Source organism: Hippocampus zosterae, chromosome 13 (assembly GCF_025434085.1).
Source record: "Hippocampus zosterae strain Florida chromosome 13, ASM2543408v3, whole genome shotgun sequence".
Taxonomy (NCBI): Eukaryota; Metazoa; Chordata; class Actinopteri; order Syngnathiformes; family Syngnathidae; genus Hippocampus; species Hippocampus zosterae.
Genome location: NC_067463.1, coordinates 13,401,190 through 13,423,450, shown reverse-complemented (window position 1 = coordinate 13,423,450; position 22,261 = coordinate 13,401,190). Strand labels below are relative to the sequence as shown.

The 22,261-nt window shown below is 39.7% G+C and overlaps 1 protein-coding gene across 3 annotated transcripts in view; it reads right to left on the bottom strand.

Moving 5' to 3' along the window:
* helz (helicase with zinc finger) overlaps positions 1-22,261 on the bottom strand; it is a 35,370-nt gene that overhangs the window by 12,355 nt on the left and 754 nt on the right. The window contains exons 1-21 of one of the 3 annotated variants that reach the window (XM_052083486.1): positions 21,933-22,243; positions 18,844-19,074; positions 17,887-17,923; positions 16,247-16,371; positions 15,378-15,434; positions 15,043-15,094; positions 14,879-14,954; positions 14,294-14,492; positions 13,757-13,864; positions 12,595-12,736; positions 11,748-11,903; positions 11,400-11,670; positions 9,732-9,858; positions 9,424-9,633; positions 8,716-8,855; positions 7,913-8,092; positions 6,379-6,480; positions 5,501-5,679; positions 2,903-3,021; positions 1,937-2,082; positions 1,398-1,545 (exon numbers count right to left, since the gene is read on the bottom strand). In XM_052083486.1, the coding sequence (XP_051939446.1) occupies positions 1,398-1,545; positions 1,937-2,082; positions 2,903-3,021; positions 5,501-5,679; positions 6,379-6,480; positions 7,913-8,092; positions 8,716-8,855; positions 9,424-9,633; positions 9,732-9,858; positions 11,400-11,670; positions 11,748-11,903; positions 12,595-12,736; positions 13,757-13,864; positions 14,294-14,492; positions 14,879-14,954; positions 15,043-15,094; positions 15,378-15,434; positions 16,247-16,371; positions 17,887-17,923; positions 18,844-19,056 (2,787 nt within the window). In that variant the 5' untranslated portion in view covers positions 19,057-19,074; positions 21,933-22,243. Of the gene's footprint in view, positions 1-1,397; positions 1,546-1,936; positions 2,083-2,902; positions 3,022-5,500; positions 5,680-6,378; positions 6,481-7,912; positions 8,093-8,715; positions 8,856-9,423; positions 9,634-9,731; positions 9,859-11,399; positions 11,671-11,747; positions 11,904-12,594; positions 12,737-13,756; positions 13,865-14,293; positions 14,493-14,878; positions 14,955-15,042; positions 15,095-15,377; positions 15,435-16,246; positions 16,372-17,886; positions 17,924-18,843; positions 19,075-21,932; positions 22,244-22,261 lie in introns of those variants that run through there. The other 2 variants (XM_052083484.1, XM_052083485.1) reach the window with 2 other exon arrangements.

The window sequence follows — 22,261 nt, the reverse complement described above, 5'->3', positions numbered from 1 at the left end:
CTCCCAACAAAGAATCTGCCCAAACTTTTGTCACAACAATAATGAAATGAAGGCTCAGGCGGTTGGAGGGGAATGTTCAACATCAAAAGAGTATTGAAATGATCATCAACTCATGAAATATTTAACTAGCATGATGAAAAGTGCATCTTTTGCAAAGGCTCTGAAAGGTCAAAGCGTTTCAACCATAACAATACCGACAAAATAGTTGGTAACCCTCTGTTCATGGGGAAAAAAAAACACAAAAACACTGGTCATAGAAATAAACAGAATTAGACAATTATAATAATAAAAATGCAATGAAAATCTGACATTGCTCTTAAATTGTGGCTTAACAAAATTAGTTTAAAAACGAAACTCATGAAACAGGCCTGGACAAAAATGTAGCCAAAGCAAAGGAGAGAGTTCTGTCAGGAGATTAAAAAGACAATTCCGGACAAGCATGCTGAATGTTAAGGCTTGAAGACCATCTCCAAGCGGCTTTATGATCCTGTGACAACAGTTGGAAATATTCGGCATCTACGGAAAGCTGGTGCGAAATTTGTGGTACTCCGTGGCAGCCGCTCTTTTATCGTTTGAAGTTATTTAGGTTAAGTGAACGTCATGGGTAATGTCAGTTCATTAGCTTGTTGTATGTAAAATCAAATATTAAAAGTGGATTAAGGCAGATGTAGGGATTATATCAAGTAGGGATTTTTTTTCCTCTATTTTGTTGGGTGATGGGATAAAATGTGTGAATTATTTCTCTTTGTTATTGATAATTTCTCAAGTTATTCTGAGGTGCAGTGATGGAATCTGAGTGTAAAATCATCCACACTGTCAGCTCTAAGGATGAAATAAACTTTACACCATAACTACACGACGACTCCCCTCCATTCTGCTGTTCAAACGTTGCATTTATTTTGCTTTAAGTGCCATGTATGTTTCATACTTTAAGTGTTCCTCATCCATTGCTTATATTTTGGGCATGCGTTTGTTTGTATGCTCATTGCACAGAAATAAAGCCACAACAACTACCCCAAAAATGTTTTGGTTCTTGCCTTATTTTGGAGTATTGAACATTGATTGCACTGTTACCACTTTATCTGTGTGTAATGCACAATCCTTAGTAGATCAGAAAGTTTTTGCTATTGGGTGGAAACCTCGCATGTCTATTTTTAACTAAAACTGACGAAGACCTTTTTTTGAGGTTTCGTCGACTAAATGTATCCTGAATTGGAGTGTCTAAAATGTGACTAAATAAGCATTTTTGGCTGCCCTAAAACATAGACCTGTGGCTATTAATACGAGGTGGCCAATGTGTGGACAAATATGTTTTTATGGCAAAATGTAGCTGTCGTGACTTTTAATCAGGTTGCATTTTGTAGTCCAGAAATTATAGCAAATATATTCTTCAATACCTCAGCATTGTTGTAGTAGGCAGTGCTGTTCTTCTCCTGGACATCTTCTCCTCGTGCAGTGAAGAAGGTTAGAGGATAGAAGTCTTTGTGGCAGGGCTGCTTTCCACTTGCCATCAACTTGCCATCATAAAACAACTCTGACGTGTAGCTGTAGTATGAACACAATAGGAAGGAATAAGACAAAAAGAATAACAAACTTAAGTCAGTTGAAATACATTTTTTATTAGTTTCCCTGGTTTTCAGCCAACCACAAGTTCATAATTTTGAAATTTGCACACATATGGGTATACCAAAAACAAAAGACCTTGCCTTAGAACTGAATATGTCAACTTGCAACTTTGTGTTCTTTTTTATTTGATGTTTCACAGGTCAAACTGTAGCGTTTTGACAGCATCTGAAATACGACAACTCAGTGAGCATTGCCCTAATCATGAAACGAAGCACTCTTAACACCGATGTCGGCCTGCTTTTCTCCAACTCCTCCATTTAGCCTTTCATCTCTCCACCACAACGCCAGTGCATCAAGGGCTCACACCTACTTTATGATAGCTTCATGGGAGCGGTAGTTCTCGCACAGAAGGATGCGGCATGGGAATTCTGAAGGGTAGTGCTCATACAGTCGGTCCAACAAGGACACATGTAGGTTTCGCTCGCGGGCAAACTCGCTGTACACAAATGGACTGAGCTGTAAATTGAAAAGGAAAGACAATTAGAGAGGACAAGTCACTTTAATTATCTATGCAAAGTTACCTTGGAGAGACAGATTGTTTCACTCGTTTACAGTGACGCTCATGAGTTTCTGAAATCATTGTCAGTTTTGGGAAAACCATGAATGCCAATGAAACGCGGACCAATGTAATATTTTCTTTTGGAACCTTTTTGGTGTAATTACTCTACTATTCTGAAATGTCACCTAATGAAATTTAAATCTTAAAATACATTTCTTGCCTGATCACTCATGTCTGCCTTAAAGGATAAGGAAGACATGGTGTGTAAACCTACGAGCACAACTGTATAGCATGTAGATACAAGTTACACTGAAAAATTACATCAGATTAGTGACGATCGGAAACAAGTGGTCTCAAAGAGAGTGTGTAATTCAAATGAATAACTGTGGAATTTTGCTAAACTTTCATGCATGCTGCTGGTAATCCTCTGCGGTGCATAGAAAGCAGGAGATGATGAAATAAGGTTTTATATACATGAACATGTGGACTTGTGAAGTTCAACTGCCACGTTAGTTCATAGTAGCTGTGCTGTGCTGCTGGGATAGCTTAATCGGGGCTGTTATCTTCGGATTTCAAACAAATCTCAGGTCTAATACCTGCAGCAAGCTGTGTCGTTCGCCCACAAAGGGATTTTAATTTAACTAAGGCAGTGCGATGACATCTCAGCATGTAAACAAAACTCAGATGGAATACAAATTTCCCCAGTGTGGGACGAATAAAGGATATCTTAAATACAAAACCAATATCCTGCTGCAGACACTGTATTTTGGGACTGACCTGCATATGGTCTCCAGCCAAGACGATGCGGGTGGTACTGCTCGCTAAGGCAAAAGGCATGATCGTCTCACACTCCATGGCCTGGGCAGCTTCATCCAACAAGATATGCGTGAACAGGCCTGAATTGAATGGACAAACAGCATATTTGATAAATAATGACTATTAAAACAGATACGAAATACAATAGAGTACAAATCTATTCTGAAAAATCGAATGTTCTTCCATCTTATCGCAGAATACTGTTTTGAAATTTCACGACAGGTTGAATCCGCATCAACTGTACCACAAAGTAGCGAGGGAAGACTGTGCATTCAAAATTTGGACGTGCATGATGACTGCCTCGTGTCCAATATGACGTGGTATAAATTTTCTTAAGCTTTCACATTTGTCAGCAGTTAAAAGCAACAGGAAAAAACAGAAAACTGGTGCAGCAGCCTTGTTAAACTTTAAAAAAAAACTACAGAATTTCTTTAAACTGAGGTTTTCACCAAATTTAAATAATTACGGTATAACGCTAACACGGTTTAAAATTTAGGTCTGATTTTATATATAGTATATATGTTTACATCACTATCAAACACTTACAACAAATTACGGTATAAAGCTAACACAGTTTCAAATTTAGGTCTGATTTTATATATAGTATATATGTTTACATCACTATCAAACACAACAAAGATGATTTTCATTTCATCCACTATTTTTTAATTTAATTTTAATAACAATTGATTCCTTAAAGATCCTGTCTCAAAATAGAGGTTAGATCTGTAGCTGATTTTATTTTTGTCAGCGGGAGAATGATGGGAGACTGGATTGGGCATCAGGAACCAGGATGAGAAGGAAAGGCCACAATGATCAGCACTTTGGGAAAGATAACTACAATATTAAATTATACACGACTAGTCCTTCACTTTACAAATGCAAGCCCATACATGCTTTCAAGTCTCTTTCATTTTAGTGCAGTATATGTGATAGATGAAATCCAACCATTTTAAAACTAACACACTTAAATTTTGTTAGTCCATATTTTAAGAGCCTTAATTCTATGGATAAATGATCAAAATTTAAGTTTTTATTTAATTATCTGAACAATCAGCAATGGATACTTTATCCAAATGCTAAACTCCCACATAAGAGGCCATAAATTAACATTTTTAGTAACATAAAACAGTCTAAACATCTTTCTGGGGTATCCACGCATAGCTGTGACAATTTGTGAAAGCAACTTGCTAGATGTCTTAGCAGCCATTGCCTCAGTTCCTGACTGTTTACATCACTATTAAACACTAGGAGAGCCCAAGAGATGGAATGTGGAGAGTAGGCTAATGATGTAAAATATATTAAAACTGGCAGATGGCATTCCCATGCAACAAAGCGCCCTCTCCACTAACATCATAGTCATTTGCCTGCTCTGACAAAGTGGTTCGGTTACCTTGTCTTTTTAGGTGACATAAATGAGTTTCCTCCCACATGCCCAAAACATGCATGGCAGGCTGATTGAACACTAAATTATCCCTAGGTGTGAGTGTGAACGCATATGGTTATTCGTCTCTGTGTAGCATAAAGACACACGGTTTCAGACACTTTTGGAAAGAGAATCAGGACAGTAAAAAAAAAAAAAAAGTCATTTGTTGTACATAATCGTTTACACAGAGACAGGTGGGAAGTGAATGTAAAGCAGCATATGAGGTTCTGTTGTAGATTATTCATTCATTCATTCATCTTCCGAAACGCTTGATCCTCACTAGGGTCGCGGGGGGTGCTGGAGCCTATCCCAGCTGTCTTCGGGCAGTAGGCGGGGGACACCCTGAATCGGTTGCCAGCCAATCGCAGGGCACACAGAAATGAACAACCATTCGCTCTCACACTCACACCTAGGGACAATTTAGAGTGTTCAATCAGCCTGCCACGCATGTTTTTGGAATGTGGGAGGAAACCGGAGCACCCGGAGAAAACCCACGCAGGCCCGGGGAGAACATGCAAACTCCACACAGGGAGGCCGGAGCTGGAATCGAACCCGGTACCTCTGCACTGTGAAGTCGACGTGCTAACCACTGAACTACCGGGCCGCTGTTGTAGATTATTTTAATGTTTAATTGATGACTATTGTGGAATACGAGTTCTCGTTTTCTTACATTAGCATTTTCCTGATATCAAAATGAACAAGTTGAGGGTTTCATCATGAATATTTGGGGCCGAACCCTGTTGCAAATAAATATGTGAGTATTTATTTATTTTTAATGTTTTTAATTTCTTATAGACTTCACAAGATAGCAGCAAAGTTATTCTACTTCAAAATACTTCCTTGGCACCAAGATAGCACTTAAGCAAGAGTGTTATGAGACAGGTCTTCAGCATGACCACGGCAAAAATAAATGTTACCCCTCCATCCAAAAAAAAAAAAAAAAACCCCGCAGATTCACAACTTCATAATTAACAGCTGCCAATTTTGGAGTATGTAGTAACAATTGCAACATAAAACGTGGTGGTCCCCAATGTACGCTTTAAGTGAGCTTTATTCCGCCACGGTATATGTTTGTGACGGGCCTTTCTTGGAATTGGATTTGACTGATATACACGAGATGAAATGTGTCTCACCGGGCTCCAAGTCAAGTTGACAGAGGTACTGGGAAGTGCTGAGGGTGACCACAACCACACGATGCCTGAGGATGTCATCCTTTGTGGGCATTTTAAAAGTGACCTGTGTGTTGGCGATGAGACAGTACTGCTGGACTACTGGGTGGACAGTCTTCACCCAGCGGTTCCGAAAGTATACCCTGGAAAGGGAGAAAATAAGAATAAATGTATCAAAGCAACATTTGGTTACTTGAGGATCTCCGTTTATTTATTTTAATATCAAGTCTTTAGGTTAAGAGGTCTTGTGATCAGAATTCCCAGCCACCTTTCTTGCCTTTCTTTTCAACCCCATTTCATCAACCTTTTTTACTCAGAGATCCCAAAGTCAGAGATTATCATAATGTCCTGCCTTTGGTTGCAACAGGAATCGGAGATAGCAAGAGTCTATAGCCTGCCTTTGTACCACCAGGAAAAAAAAGGTGAATCTGCCTTTTTCTATTCTTTTGTAATTAAAAATAGAAAAGAAAAGTAGTTTGCACAAAATGTTGCATATTCTCCCAGTGGAGTCACAAACTCTACTGATCTCATATAAAAAGAAAAAAATGGGCATTGATGTCATCTCCAGATGGTGGGTGCACCAGTAAAGTTTCCAAGTTTGACATTTATAGTGAAGTAGCTACCCAAGTCTACTCGTCAATGGTGGTGAATGAGTTGAATGTATTTAAATCTGATGGCATTGGCATAAATGAATCTAGCGTTTTTTTAGGGATAAATAAAATCATCTTATTTTAAGATGCAAGTATTCAAAGTACATGGATAAGAAATAAATAGCATGTGCAAAGCCAAATGAATATTGAATTGGACTTCAGCCATCATGCCTTTAGTGTGCATATACGTACCTGAGAGGTCTGGCATGTGGATTGCCTGCTTCAACATAAGGATGAAGGTAGTCCTTAATGTAAAGGTCAGCTGCACTGTTGGAGTGGGTGCAGATCAGAACCCTATAGAGACAAAAGACAAGCCAGAGAGAACTTATACAATGGACTTGCTGCAAATATTGCGATCCAATTATTTCCTGGGAGAACCATTGACGACAAAAAACAACAACATTAACCAGCTCAAAGATGAACCAAAGTGTGAACCCTTGCTTACCATTTTGTTAAGCTACCCAAGCAATATTAAGGGCACTCTGCAATGCAACATCAATTTTATTTCTCACCGAAATGCAACATTATCACTCCAAAAACACAAGTACTCAATTCCCATACAGCTTTTAAAACGTCAACCTACATGAAAGCTGAAGAAAAATGTATGGGTCCTGTACATCAACTACAATCATTAAGTACAAGCAACAACATGATGATCTAAGAGTAACGTGAGTGTATGTCACTAAACGAAAATGATCACCTCTGTTTGTCTTGGCTTTTAAAACATCTATAATTCATACTCAACATTGAATATTCCATCCATTCAGAGTAAAACAAAAAATAAATATTAAATTTGCTGCCAGTTTGTCCCGAAGATCTTTTTCTTTTTGCTTTCATGTTACATAGAGTCAGCCTTCTGGCACTTAAGAAACAAAACAATGAACAAAGTAGTTCATTCATGTTTAGGAGAGAACTGAGAAACGTTGTGCAATGGCCTCATGTTACGTGGCATCCACTCATCCATTATTAACCTCACGAGGGTCATGGCGTGCTGGAGCCTATACGACCTGTCTTCGGGCAAAACATATTTGAATTTAAATGCCACATTAAAAAATTGGATATATATACTGTGATAGTAATAAATAAGAGGCTGAGACCACTGATTTGTGATCATCTTTAATTACCCAGGAAACAATGATACCGGTATGTATGTCTATCGTTCATTATTTCTTCAAAAGGACGTCTATATTTAATATAAACAGCGGCGCGAGGAACTGAAAGGTTCGAATGAAGAAATGAGATTTGGCAGTGGATGCCAATTAAGATAAGATATTCTTTATTTGTCCCACACTGGGGAAATTTACAGCCTCCAGCAGCAAGAATGTGGGTAGAAAGAAGAAAAAACAAAAACAAACACAGTTCAACTAAGTGCAATATAAATACAAAATGGATAAATCGCAGTGCTATTTACAATTGTTTTTCACATCACATCGTGTGTTTCCCACTATATTTAGCAGCAATCGTAGATAGCCTAAGGTTTGTCACATTTCATTCATTAATGTAGGGGTGTCACGATCGAATCATTTATCCTACGATTCTTCCTTCAAATAATGTAGTTGCGCCGTTTCTCATAACTGTTGACACTGACGTCAATAACACAACGTAATCCTAATATCACGGTCAATTGCTCATCGGGGGGGCTTTAAAGTAAATAAATTGATGGCGAATGCTTCTTGGGAAAATTAGTGGTTTGGGACTGCAAAAATGTTGACAAAATAAAACATACCTGCTCGTTTCCTGCCGTAGGATGTGCTTGACAGCCTGTGCCAGGGTGAAAGTCTTGCCAGTGCCATAGGGTCCAATTATAAGGACTGGAGGCAAGGCGATAGAGAGGGGGGTGGTGATGGCTAGAATGGCCTCTTTCTGTTTGGCATTCAGACGAGGGTCCAGCTGTTCATCCCACTGCCTGAAAGTGAAAGAAAGATGGGCCCAGTAATTATTAGACAAGGGATTTATAGAAATAGAACCCACTAAAGAGAGGCATTTTTGACCGAACAATATTAATTATTGCCTATTAACTGGAGATAGATTTGGCATGAGAAACAACCTTGACTGGATGATCTAATTACTTTTGGTGGGACAGAAGAGAATTTCCGAACAACACGTGATCCTAAAATTTGTACAGTGTGCGTGCGTGTGGAGTTCTTTGTGCACATTTCACTGTAAAAAAAAGAGATGGCCAAAATGATAAGAATCTTTGCATAGATAAGAGTGGGGGGACAACTAAATGACTGAAAATGAGGCATATTTATCAATTTACATTCTATAAGTTCCCCGCGCTTCTTTTCAAATGATGTTAGGGCATTTTTGTGTAGAATTTATTGTCACCCACTTCTGCTCTTTGGATTCACCTGTCATAAGGATGCTTGATCATCTCATAAACTGGCGTTACAGGCCCTCCGTGATGAGAGCAAGATGTGTTGCCCTTACAAGTTGTGTATAACAACTACTGTTCCAACAGAAAGACGAGGTTTGTTGGAGGAAGTGAGGAATGGAGCAACGTTAAAGTGTGTGTTCGGTGTGAATTACCTGTTGGGGCTCCAGGGGATGGTTGGGACAAGGCTAACATCAGGGAAAAGAATGCTATTGTCTTTACTATCTTTGATGCGATCCAGGGCGTAATGCATCTCACACAGTGGTAGCCTGTTCAGCTGGAATTGGAGTTCCACCTGATAGAGAAGCAACATCACTGTTTGACTAAACAGACAATATATTCAACAGCTTTAACCCACATAACACCAAAACACAGTTAAATGTGTACTCTAAGCAGAAAAAAAGAGGTAAAAGGTAACCAAAAAGAAAAAGGACACAACGATCATTAGTGATGTCTGCGGTAGAGCTGCACACTTAATACAATTTTAATCATGACCACGATTGTGGCTGCCACGATTACATTAACCTGATTGTTGGCGGCACTTAAATTAAAAATGCAGGCTGCGCTCCATATCTAAGCACTTTCTCAACCACCGGTCAGCTAACCACTAGGGGACAAATGCATGGTTAACGCGTCATAAAGCTGCCTAAAGTAGTGCGTGCAGCCTCCAGTGCAATCCTAAATTTCATGTCAGACAGTGAGAAGTTTTAAAGTACGTTACAATTAATGCTTTCAACTGCCTGTCACAATACCGGTGTAAAAGGTTTGGAAGTGATTCATCTTGATCTAATGTTATGCAACACAAAACAATGGCATTTGAAGAGGAGTGGGTCGACTTTTTAGATACACTGTGAAGCACAAACCTGGATTTTTCTGTCAGGCAGTAGTCCGAGTTCATCACAGCAGTCTTTGCAGATCCTGAGGAAGATGTATTCCTTGGTCTTTTCTTCAATAACAGCTTCGTAGACACGCTCTTTGACCCCCGGAGGAGGGCTATTTAAGCCCTCCGAGCCCAAAGGGAGGAAGAGAACTGACTTCACCTTGGTCATCACTAGTCGTCCAGCCAGTGTGTCCTAGAGTTGATAAAACACTGCTGCATTGAACTGACTAAGAGAGAAAGCAACTGAATTCCAGTAGTAATCCTACAATGTGAAATCCATTCCCTCAATACCTCAGACAGCGTTTTCGTGAGTTTAAAACGTGCAAAGAGTTGTCCATTCTGGGCATACTTGGCTCCAACTGAAATGCCAGTCAGCATGAAGCTGGATACCAGCTGCAGGTTTACTTTGATGTTAAACCTTGGGAGACAAAAAAAAAAAAATCTAAGTTAGAATACCAACTGACATTTAAAAAACAGTGGACCCTCAGAACTGGTACAATCCAGGATGTTGGTCATCCTTAAATCTGATGAAATTGCAAATGCAAATTCTAAGCTTAAAACAATAGAATGAAATTAGAATAATTATTTAGTCTCATCGAATTTATTGTTTGTATTTCTTGATTTTTTTTCAACTTCTGAAACAAAGTTTGTGTAATTAATGACCATTATAAATGCAATGACATTTTTATTCTAGCTTTCCATCCTCCTGAGTACCAATTGTTCAAATTTGTCCTCTGAGGATATTTGTAAAGCAGAATATTTCCCACACACTGTATGCAAATGAATTAATCCCTTTTATGTCCTACAGAGAAAATTGAGGGCTTTTTTAATTACACCAAATATGATGGTGTGCAGCTTTGGTACCTTTGATTATAACAAAGAGGAAAATGTGCAAGCACATTTTATTGGAAGCTGAACACTAAAAATACTTTTTACTTTACTTGAAATGCTGTTGGCATATCTTTTACAAGTCGCTTAAAATAATTCATACATTTTAATGACTGTTCTTCAATGTATTTGAGCCTCGTATTTAAGTGTTTAAAAAATGTCCTCTGTCATGAACATTTGTAGTTAATTTAAAAAGTACCGGTAATCTGCTGATGAAATTAATCACTATTGAAAAGCATCAGAGATGTACTTGCACTTTAGAAATGCACCTGATGTCTTAAGACTTGAAGCGATTGGATAACAGAGAAAATAAAGCAGGTATGCTCAGTCTAGGCTTTAAAAAATTAAAATAAATAACACTGTCCTCTGAGACATATGTGTCAAACTTTGGTGCTGGAGGGCCACCGTCCTGCATGTTTTCCATCTCTGACTGTTGCAACACACCTGATTCAAATGCTCAGCCAGCTCTGCAGAAGTCCGGTATTCTGTTAATTTGAATTAGGTGTGTTGCAATATGGAGAGATGGAAAATATGCATGACAGCGGTCATTCAGGACTGGATTTTGACACCTACCCTCCGAGATTTGACCTCAGGCATGTCAATAGACCTTATTGGAAGTCGCCTTGTGTGTGAGACAAATATCAGGTTCACAATGAAGAGCAAGACTGACACCTTGTGGTAGCTTGAAAACATACACTTTTGATATTCAGTCTGACATCAAAATGGAAAATTCACAATAATTTTAGTATGTATGTCAGAAATGGCAAAGGTAAGAGTAGTTTTACAATTATCCCATCTGCCAGCATATATTTCACAACACTCTTCATCTTGTTGAGCCTGTATTTACTGTGACTTAAGACAGATGGTGAAATATCTACAAGAAAGCTCATAGTGAATGAAAACCACTTTTGTTGTCAATGTCTTTCAAATACAGCCTTAATGAAAGTCAGACAAAAAAAATCCCTGCCTTCTTTACTGTTGTAGATTGTGCTATTATTTATTTAGACCCACTTCCCCAATTATAGGAAAGCCCTTGCCCCCCTGCAAACCAGGAAAAAACAAATGACTCACTTGCTCACTTCTTTAAATTGTGCAATCTCCTCTATGTAGAGAAGGTCATGAAGCCGGGCCTGGTAGTTTTCTCTGGTCAGAGTCTTGTCCAGAACTGACTGAGTAAAGAGCTGGTCCGCCGACAGTGGGATTTGATAGCGGGATAAAAGACTGCGCTCCAGATCACACATGGTTTCATTAGGTGTGAATCCAACTATAGTCTTACAGGAAGAGTCCCAGCGTTTTGCAGTCATCAGGAGCTGCTGTCTGGCTGCTATCAAATGTTCTATATCTAGAAAACAGCAGTAAGTTAAATTTAACTGATTGTGGTTTCTTTTTACCACGATGTGTACAGAGAACTTGGCATACCTTCAATAGAGGCAGCATCCACCATGATTCGCTGCATCAGCACTGGTTCGGAGCCAAAGTCAAAAACGATGGTCTGTCTGAAGGTGCCAAAGATCTCTGTGGTGAATTCCACAGTGACCTTGTAGACACAGTGGTCTATGCCATTGTCTGCTGCCACTGTCCGTAGAGCACACATGACAAGGAAAGCAAAGAACTGAATTTACTGATGAACCGTTTCACATAATGTGACAGGTTGCCTTGTATGGCATTTATATATAACATATGAAGATTAAAAACAAAAGCAAGTACACTTGCATCATATTAGAGATCTGTCTAAGACTACAACTGGGGATAGGCGAGTACTAATCCCAGGTATGGTTATCAGGCAAACACTGGCCATAGGCTGCGGTCTGACTAAACAGAAGGCGCATTATCATGTATAGTGAATGCAGTTGTGTGCTGGGCAGTGTGTATGAAGCATGTGAAGCCAAAATGTTGCTTCTTCACCCATTTCACCGGGTTTTGCAAATGGAAACCTTTGGTGGCATTGCGTCGCATTGAATCCATGAGGTTCAATACGACACCGCTCTGTCAGTTTATGTAGCCTACGATTTTGTGGCCGAGTTGCTGTCATTGCCAAACAGTTCCACGATCTTATAATATATAGTCCGTTCGCCTGGCGAACATTTAGAATTGAGGGAATTTCACAACTGAGCTTGTTGCACAAGGTGGCATCTGATCACAACTCAAGAGAGCGACCCATTCTTTCACAAATGTTTGTCGGACTCGACTTTATACGTCTGTGGCCTTGAAGTGATTGGAACACCTATACTCTCAACTATTGGGCATCATACACCAAACAACATACCTGCTGTTTCTTTTCGTGGAGTCCACTCTTGTGAGCCAGTGGACACAGTTTGTATCTGCTCCCCAGCAGAGACTCCAGTGATGGAAAAGTGTGGTCTGTGGGCATCGTAGAGCAGGGCAATGCGATAGAGTTTTCTAGGAGGCTGCTCAAAGACACACAGATGACAGAAAAATGTTGGTTTAGAACAGAAAATACATTGCATTTTTTAAACATTGTTGCTTTTATTTTGTTTATTTACCTTGCTTAAGTGTCATGTTTGTTTCATACTTTTACGTGTTCCTCATACATTGCTAACATACATTTTGGGCATGTGTCACTGCACTTGAGCAAGTGTGTTCACAGAAATAAAGCCACAACAATTGCCAAAGAAAATGTTTTGGTTATTGGCTTACTTTAGAGTAATTAACATTGATTCCACTGTTACTTAGTAGATCAGAAAGTCTTTGCAATTGGGTGGAAACCTTGTATCGCTGTTTTGAACTAAAACTGACTAAAGATAGACACATCTTTTTGAATATTTGTCGACTAAAACAATTATGAAAGGGAATGACTAAGATGTGACTAAAACTAATAAGCCTTTTCCCCCGAAAGACTGAAGACTAAATCCAAAATGGCTGCCAAAAACAACATCGATTAAGAATTCATGGAATCTATTGCAAATTCAGCCACTGCTGATGGTGCTGATTCTGTCTTAATTACAGTTATCTATTGGTATTTGTGGAGAATAGTTACTGCTGTAAACAGCATAAAAAAAAGCAGCAAACTGTCAGCCCAAATCATGTTCTCGAAATAACCTAATATCATTTCAATGTATCGGTGCTCCAATTGATCGGCTAATTCCTGTGAAGAAGGACATGATCAGCATATGTCCATCAATACTTTTCATGGCTGGTCACAAAAATCGATCACCTGCAGCTCATTATTTGCACCATACAACCGACCAGATAGCAGCCTGTGTGCAGTCTAGCTTCCCCTTAACACTGCACATTATAGACCAAATTGCTAGTTGAATTTGTTCGTTTTTTTGCACTGTCATTCTAATGAAGGGATAGAAATTTTAATGCATTTTTTAAATTCAGGAAAATTAATTAAATGCTCATCCTTAATAATTAGGATGCTGATCCTAATTAGAATAGTTGCCAACAAATCATTTTCTTCCTACCTTGCAGAGCAGTGAGAAGGTCCAAGATTGGAAAGATTTTTTGGTGGTAACGGTAAGAGAGAGGCTTGTGCTGGTTTCAACGTTGACTCCTTCTAAACAGTCACTTAGCTGGAAAGAGGAAAATAAGTGAAATGCCAACAGCATTTGAAAACCCTACCAATAAGAATTGTTACTTCTATAGATAAAATAATGCAGACTTCGGAAAAATTATTCTCCAACACCCACTTTGGGAATAAAGATCGAAAGGGATTAAAAGTGCTTTATACCACCTGTAGTAAGACTTCTTTTAAATGTATGTTTGATATGTGTTATTTATTGCACGAAGGCTAGTGTCAACCTATGGCCTGTGGTCAGTTTGCAACAATTGTGAACATGCTATGCACTATAAGCAGTGGAACAGATTTAAATCTGAAGTTGTGTAGCGATTCACGATAAAAAATAGATACAGTAGATGCATATATTATGCACCTTCACTACATACAGTACTTTGTGTATAAAGGACAGTATCTGGAATTGTATATCATGCGATTCACATACCACTTTCTCTGGGGAGAGAGAGTTCATCCACTTCTCTATTAGTGTCTCCATGTAATTTTCAGTGAAGTGTTTGCTTTCCTGCTGTTGCTTCAGACGGATGAGGCGTGACGCGTAGCGTTTCTGCCATTCCATCAACTCCTCCTGCGAGTGTGCTGATGTACACTGGGCCCCATACCGACACAGACCCTGCTCTAAGTACCTAAAGGAGAGGTGAAGAGTGTGGTTGGATGCTAGGTTCTTTTTTCCCCTTAAATTACACCAGCTGCCTATGAAACTATACAATTAAAGGCAGTATGAAGACAAAGTCTGACTTTCATGCCTCTTTCCTATACTAGTCCAACATGACATATTGAAATGCTACCAGAGAGCAAATGAACAACAGTATAGTGGCATTTAAGACCAATTTACAGACATTGTAACCCCAGCGACATGTGTGCTATTCATATCGAGTTGATGAATCTTGACATTACTACAGGTTTTTTATTCACAGAGAAAGTGGTAAATATAACATTGCCCTGACATTTTAAAACTCCTATTCCAAACTCAATACATTCACAACTTCAAACCCTTGCTTTTCTTGTGCACCTTTTACAGAGAGTGTACTCCTCACTGCTGGTGACTCCTCGAGGTGGGGGCCTAAACTGCCAGCCATCTTGGACCTCTGTCAGTGCACATAAAATCAAATGGTCACCAAGGCTGAATGAAAACCTTTTAGGACACCTCAAAGTGGGGTACAACTTTTTGCCTACCCTCCTCCTGGTCATCCGTGTATTCTGGTGCCATCGCACTCTTCTTTATAGCCTGACAGACAAAAAGAAGCGGTGATGGGGAGGTGGACACGGGAGAAAATTATTGCGTCATGCTCTAAATACAGTATAACCAAACAAGCAGTCTGACCACTGCAATTACAAGAGTATTACACATTTCCGAAACAGCTACAAACTAGACAGAGTGAGACGAAATAGTGACAACTATGCCATTATGAGTCCAGCCTGAAGCATTTAGTAATTAAAGTATGGCAAAGGGCATGCACAAAAAAAGGACGTGACTATGCCAATGTGGTGTATGGCGACTTGATACTCACCTCTATTTCTGAAAACAGAATTTTTAATCTGGATATGTCTTTTGCAACAATGCCATTCTGCAGAGAAAAAAAGATGAAAACAATTCCATTACAAAAATGATTTGTATCATGAATTGTATGAAGGATTTAAGGACATTTTGGTTTGGAGTGGAGGGAAAAAGTGATTTTCAATACAGCAATCACCAGATGCTTTAATATTTACATGAGTTCATGACAGTATGAGATTAAATAAAAATGTCAACATGAATCAGAAGATGATATGACATCATTCACTACTGCCCAAAGGCAATCGACAGATTCTGACACCTCAATTATTTTCCATGTAGAATGAAAGCACGTCACGACACGAAGCATTACTGTGAAACGAGCAGGATGAACGCTACTTCGCGGATTTTCGATTATCGTAGGTGGTTTTGGTCCCCATTAACCGCGATAAACGAGGGATTACTGCAGTTCTTTTTGTTGGACGTTTAGTTTTACAGTCAACTCCAACAAGGGTGTCAACCATCTTAACGCACAGTCAGGGACAGCAGAATCACATAGACTACATTTTGCTACACAAGCAGCATGGTGCATTAAGGGTACTTTGACAACATCAAGAACTTGTAAATGATTGCACCGTGCTGCACATTAATCTTTTTTCTTCGATTTTAATATTTGAAGGATCGAGAGGAGACAAATTCTAAATCATGGCTTTAACTCATTCACTCCCAAAGACGTTTTTAAACGTCTTTTCAGACTTGGTCCAGAATTGTCTGGTACTGAATGAGTTAATTTTGATAAATTGTCCAGCCCAAATTTGCAGTACATATTTATCCTGACCGAAGGTGGCTCTGCACATACAAGTAATTACTGTCCATTCAACATACCATTGGCTCTCCAAACAAAGCTTTAGAAAGGATGCTGGCCACATCCTGCAGGCTGCCATCCAACTGCATGGAGCCCAAGATGGCCCGGAGCAAACCGTCTCCCCCCGCCCTATCTTCTGCCAGGACTAGGTGAGAAAGAAGAGGAAGAACATAGCGCCTCGTCACTAATAAAAGCGTACAATCAAGTCAAGTCAAGTCAAGTCAACAGTATTTATAGAGCACTTTCAAACAGCCATCGCTGCATACAAAGTGCTGTACATGGAGCGATTTAACATACACAATAAACAGTAAGACGAAATGGTAATAAAGGCGGTAGAAAGCACCAAGCGGTAAAATCATGCCGTGTCGAACGCCAAAGAATACAAGTGAGTTTTGAGGAGGGCTTTAAAGATGGGCAGCGAAGAGGCTTGCCGAATGTTCAGTGGGAGGTCATTCCAGAGAGAGGGACCAGCAACAGAAAAGGCTCGATCCCCTCTGAGCCTCAGTTTAGTTCTTGGTACTTCTAAAAAAGACTGGTCCACAGACCTGAGGCGCCGGGCGGGTGTGTAGGGGCGGATGAGCTCAGAGAGGTAAGGTGGCGCGAGATTATTTAGAGATTTGAAAACAAAGAGGAGGATCTTTAAAATAACTCTAAAATGAATGGGGAGCCAATGAAGGGATGCCAGAGTAGGAGTTATATGCTTCCTCTTACGAGTACCAGTCAAGAGGCGAGCAGCGGCATTCTGGACCAGCTGAAGGCGCTTAATGGAGGACTGGCTGACTCCAAAGTACAGGGCATTACAGTAATCGAGCCGGGATGTGACAAAGGCATGGATTACTGTCTCAAAGTGTTCATGTGAGAGGAAAGGTTTTATTTTGGCCAGCTGTCTAAGGTGAAAGAAGCTGTTCATGTTCATATTCTGCACACAAGTTAGGTATATGTGCAAAATCACAGCCATATTTATGACCCGTGCAACCTTTTCTTTATGCACTTTGTCGCAACTTGTAAAGATTTCCCCAAAATGACCATTGTGTCAAAATGCAAAGTCAACCAGACTTAAATGATATAATGGCCACTTCAACCTGAATACAAAACACAGAGTTTAGAAAATCGGATCAAGGTTTCGGGAGAACCTGAGCTTTTGGGGGGCCAGGTTCGTGTGTGGGGAATGCTTTAGTGTTATATTCCTTATCAATAATCTGGTCAAAGAGTGCCTTCAAACTAAAGTAAGACAGGATTCTTAACCATCCATTCATCTATTTTCCAAACCGGTTTATCTTCACTAGGGTAGCAGGGGGTGCTTGAACCAATCCCATCTGTTTTTGGGCAGTAGACCGGGGACACCCTGAACCAGTTGCCACCCAATTGGCACACAGAGACAAATAACCATCTGCGCTCACACTCACACCTAGAAACAATTTAGAGTGTTCAATCAGCCTGCCATGAATGTTTTTGGAATGTGGGAGGAACCCCGACCACCCGGAGAAAGCCCACACAGGTACAGGGAGAACATGCAAACTCCACACAGGAAGGCCGGAGCTGGGATTGAGCACACGACCACTAACCACTCGACCACCGGGCCATTCCTACTGTGAAATTATTCAAATCTTGATCTCAGAATTTGTAAAGTTTTATATTAAAGGTAAACATTTATGCTTACCATGTTTGCAGTCTTGATCTGCTTCATCATATTTTTTCTGTTGGGAAATAAACAAGAAATCTGAACAACAGCAACAACAAAGAAGAAATTGAAAAACAGCGACAACAAATACTTTAGACATCCCGGGGTCAAACCTTCACAGAGGTTCAGGGAATCACTATCTACACGTCACAATGGAGTAGCTACCACTATAATTATACATCTTAAATCGTTTCCATAATTGTATAGCATATAATTTTTCAATCAATTTTTATCAATTTGTTGTTGCAACGCTAATAAACGTGCTGGTTTTGACATAACTCCACCAAAGTATATTCCATATCTGCGTGTTTGGCATGCCGGACGTCCGGGCCTCACGTAGTTTTGAGAAGCGTTTTCTGTAAAGTGTTTTCCAATATATCTCCTACCCTACAATTCCCTTTCTTCAGCTCCACAATTAGAACATGTTTGTTGTTCATCAAGTATCATGAGGCCGTCGTGAGTGGATTTGTCCCGAACAGTTCAGGGAGAGAAACAAGTAAACAATCGTAAATAGAAACAAAAATATGGTACAAGTTGGTTTCCCTGCCAGTTAGAAGTATGGGTATTTTCCATGGCAAGTCTTTTTCCCCACACAGCTGTCTTTACAACTCTCACGTATCTTCAGAGACAATCAGTCAGCACATATATTACAGTAATGTGCATGTTTGTTTTCTTTTGTTTGTTTGTTTTAGGAGGAAGCTGGAGTGTCCAGAGAAAACGAACAAAAATATTCGAACTTCACACAAGTGGCCCTGAGCAGATTCAAAGCCAGAAACTTTCAAATGCATGGCAAATAGTATTCCACTCTGCTGTCCCAAGGATTAATGATAAATGAAAATGTATTTTTCTTTTAAAAAAAAAAAAGCTACAAAGTGTTCATTCAGGGACACAATTTCTACAGTGTGTGACAAAGCATTGGACCAGTACTATACTCACCAACTGAAGAAACGCAGCGATGCGATAAAGCAGGGCGCGGCTGCGGAGGCTTCCGGAAGGCGGGTTCGCCGACAGCTGGATGCCTGTGGATTGGACTTGGGGAGCAAGAACCGCCAAGGTGTCTGTGCTGTGACTGACTACCGCCTCATACTCCCGCCTTACTAACGATCTGCTGGCTTCTTCACATGATTTCTCCGCTCTCCTGTCCGCCATGACTCAGGGACAAAACTTCTGAGAGGGGGGAAAAATTTTAAATTAAAATCACGTCGACAACAGCAAACGTGTGCGGATCTATCAAGGCATGTAATGACGAATACCATTTACATTTAAACCGGTCAGTTCCGATTCCCGGTACCTGAGAATCAAATCCAGTACAACGTACTGAAAATTGGTATCTTTTGTGGTATTCATGGTAATAAATGTAACTGTCACTTTTTAACATTTATTTTTCAGTACATGAACATTGGCAAATAAAACATGATGCATTTACACAAATGAGCCAAAGAGAACGGAGCAAAAATAAAGATAACATTTTTAAATGAATAATGTACAAATATTATGAAAAAGCTCATATTACAAAACATTAAGTTATTTGCAATGAACACAAGAACCTGTGCACATCACCGGCCACAGTCCGGCTTTCCGCACCCAACTATTTCTGGAAAGTATACTTTTAAAATGACAATGCAGGAGGCTGTAGTAGATGAAGGTTGACATTCTTATTCTACACTGTTAACATTCTTCCATTTTCTGATCCACTTATGCTCACAAGTCTCACAGGGTATGCTGGAGCCTATCCCAGCTGTCTTCGGGCAGGAGGCAGGGGACACCCTGAACCGGTTGCCAGCCAATCGCAGGGCACACAGAGACGAACAACCATCCGTGCTCACACCGAGGGACTATTTAGAGCGTTCCATTACTCTACCACACATGTTTTTGGAATGTGGGAGGAAACTGGAGTACCCAAAGAAATCACACGCAAGCACGGGGAGAACATGCACACAGTAAGGCAGGAGCTGGAACCTCTGCACTGTGAGGCCGACATGCTAACCACTTGTTCACCGGGCTGTCACACTAAGAGCATTCAGGACAATTATGGACACAAGTCAGGACAATTTGCATGATGGAAGAGGAACTAAGTTGACCAGAAGTGCATGAAACAGCTGAATATTTTCATTAATGTGGGATCATTTGAGATTGCTTGTAAAGAAATCTTAAAATTCGCGTTATGAATCAGTTGTATTATAATTTTTGTTTCTCTTCTTCTGTCTTCCATATTAAAGTAAATCCTTAACCCAATCAAAAATCAAAGTGAATCGTGAATGAAATTGGCCCATTGCAATGCAAATCAAATCGATTTTGGAAATCTGAATTGATAGCCAACCCTACTGTAAGACGATGATTATATAAGAGCAGCTGCTTGCTGGTGCAATATGCCACGATTGGCATATGATCTGATTAGTCACTAGCTAAATTGTTGTTTGTGGCAGCCCGAGACAATTATTACTGTATATATATTTTTTTATTTGAATTACCAAGAATAAACCCGAGTGCAAACTCGAAAAATTTGACAAAAGGCCTAAAATTCACTAAATTGGTTTGACACTTTGATGGGGTGAATTTTTCAGTACATCGATAAAAGGAAAATAAGAATTTTGGCTGTGGAAACAGGTTTTGCAAATAAATGTTGACCGGTCCGGATATCATGTCAAACGTTCAGTCACAATAAAAAAAGTAAGGTATGTTTGGGGGTGACAAAGAAATTGAAGTATTTCTGGATTTAATAAAAGCATACATTGATGCAGGAACGTGCCTGCAGAGAACCATGCATAGGTCTCCTTATCTCTTAACAATATTCATAACATAGACAGTCTTCTCTGCCATCACCTTTTTATGATGTTTCGGTATGCTTTAACCACGAAAGGTTGATCAACATTTTGTCCATGATCACTTTTATTGACAGTTAGTCAAGAGAGCCACTCTTATGACATCATCTCAAGGCACTAGCAGTCTCTTCTAATCTCCAAAGTCACAAAACAAGAACAAATACAAACGGGCAAAGGTCGTTTATTCGTTTTGTGCAATTTCACTAAATTTGCTTCAAAGTTTGTCAACATTTGGATGGAATCACCATTACTAGTGTGGTTATTATCATGTCGCTAACCAAACAATGTAAAGCAAATGTTATTACCACTTTTTGGTGTGCCGAAACTCCAAACAACCATAGTTATGGTGTTGACAACAAATGAGGTTGAAGACTATTTCTCTCCCAAAGGGAGCGTTACATTGATTTAGTTCACATGAAATCTTCAGAAGTCAATGTTCAGTTTTGCAGATTTACCATATTTTGTGGCAGCTTCATGTGACATCAATTTCTACATTGACGTTCTGGCTTACTTCAATTAGTTGCCGTTGATAATGATGTTTTAAAAAAATCACAGCAAATGAGAAACATCACCGACCGGAACCACATAATTAAGGGCAAATTACTTGCTGTGAAGTTGCAAGACGATAAAGGGTAGGAATAAATACACAGTGAAAGAGTACATCTTTTGATACTATATGGGGATAAAGAATTATACTGGAGATCAAAAAGCCACCTTTGAATTTGGCAGCCTTTTACAGAAGCTAATACTTCATTTCTACTTTTTCACCCTTTATGTCATTTTAAAGTTAATTGTGCATCATATGATGTCATGTAAACCTTTTGTGGAGTGTGTTTGGCATTTCTGGCCGGGACAATCATGTGCCGAGTTATTGGCGCTTCGTGTTTTGCGCCTTCACGGGCAGTATATTTGCAAAGGCTCCATTTTTTGCTTGTGTTGAGAGTGTCAGCATGACTGGATCATCTGCGTTGGTAGGACTGCTAAGAGTAGGACCGAAAGGCTCTTCACCCACCCAAACGTAGAGTTGAATGCCTCGAAGATCATATATGAAGACAGATGAAAATAGGCATCAAAAAAGTAACATCAAGCGAGAGAGACGACAAAATGGGGTAGCAGAATTGAACCAATCTTTCTGTATTATTATCACTTGCCAACGGATGAACTATCAGTTGTTAGAAAACTACAGCCATAGGTGTTGCTTACTTTCAACCTTAGTTTGAAGCAAAATTGAGTGGCATCCTGCGCGCTGTGATCCCAACATCTAGGATCAGGGCACCCTCGTCCCAGTCAATGGAGACTTCTCTCCTCTGCTAACAGCGCTGAACATTTGTATTTTCATTGAAGATTTTGCTTGCCGAATTATGATTGTAATACTTCACTTTTATATATGTAGCTTTTGTGCTTCGTGTATTACAGCTGCGTGTATTATGAAGGGTTATATTAACAAATTTCAGTTGAGATCATGCTTTCAAGACGCCACAACTAATATTTTGGTGGGATTCAATGGGGGGATTACATGTTTTTGCGAGACA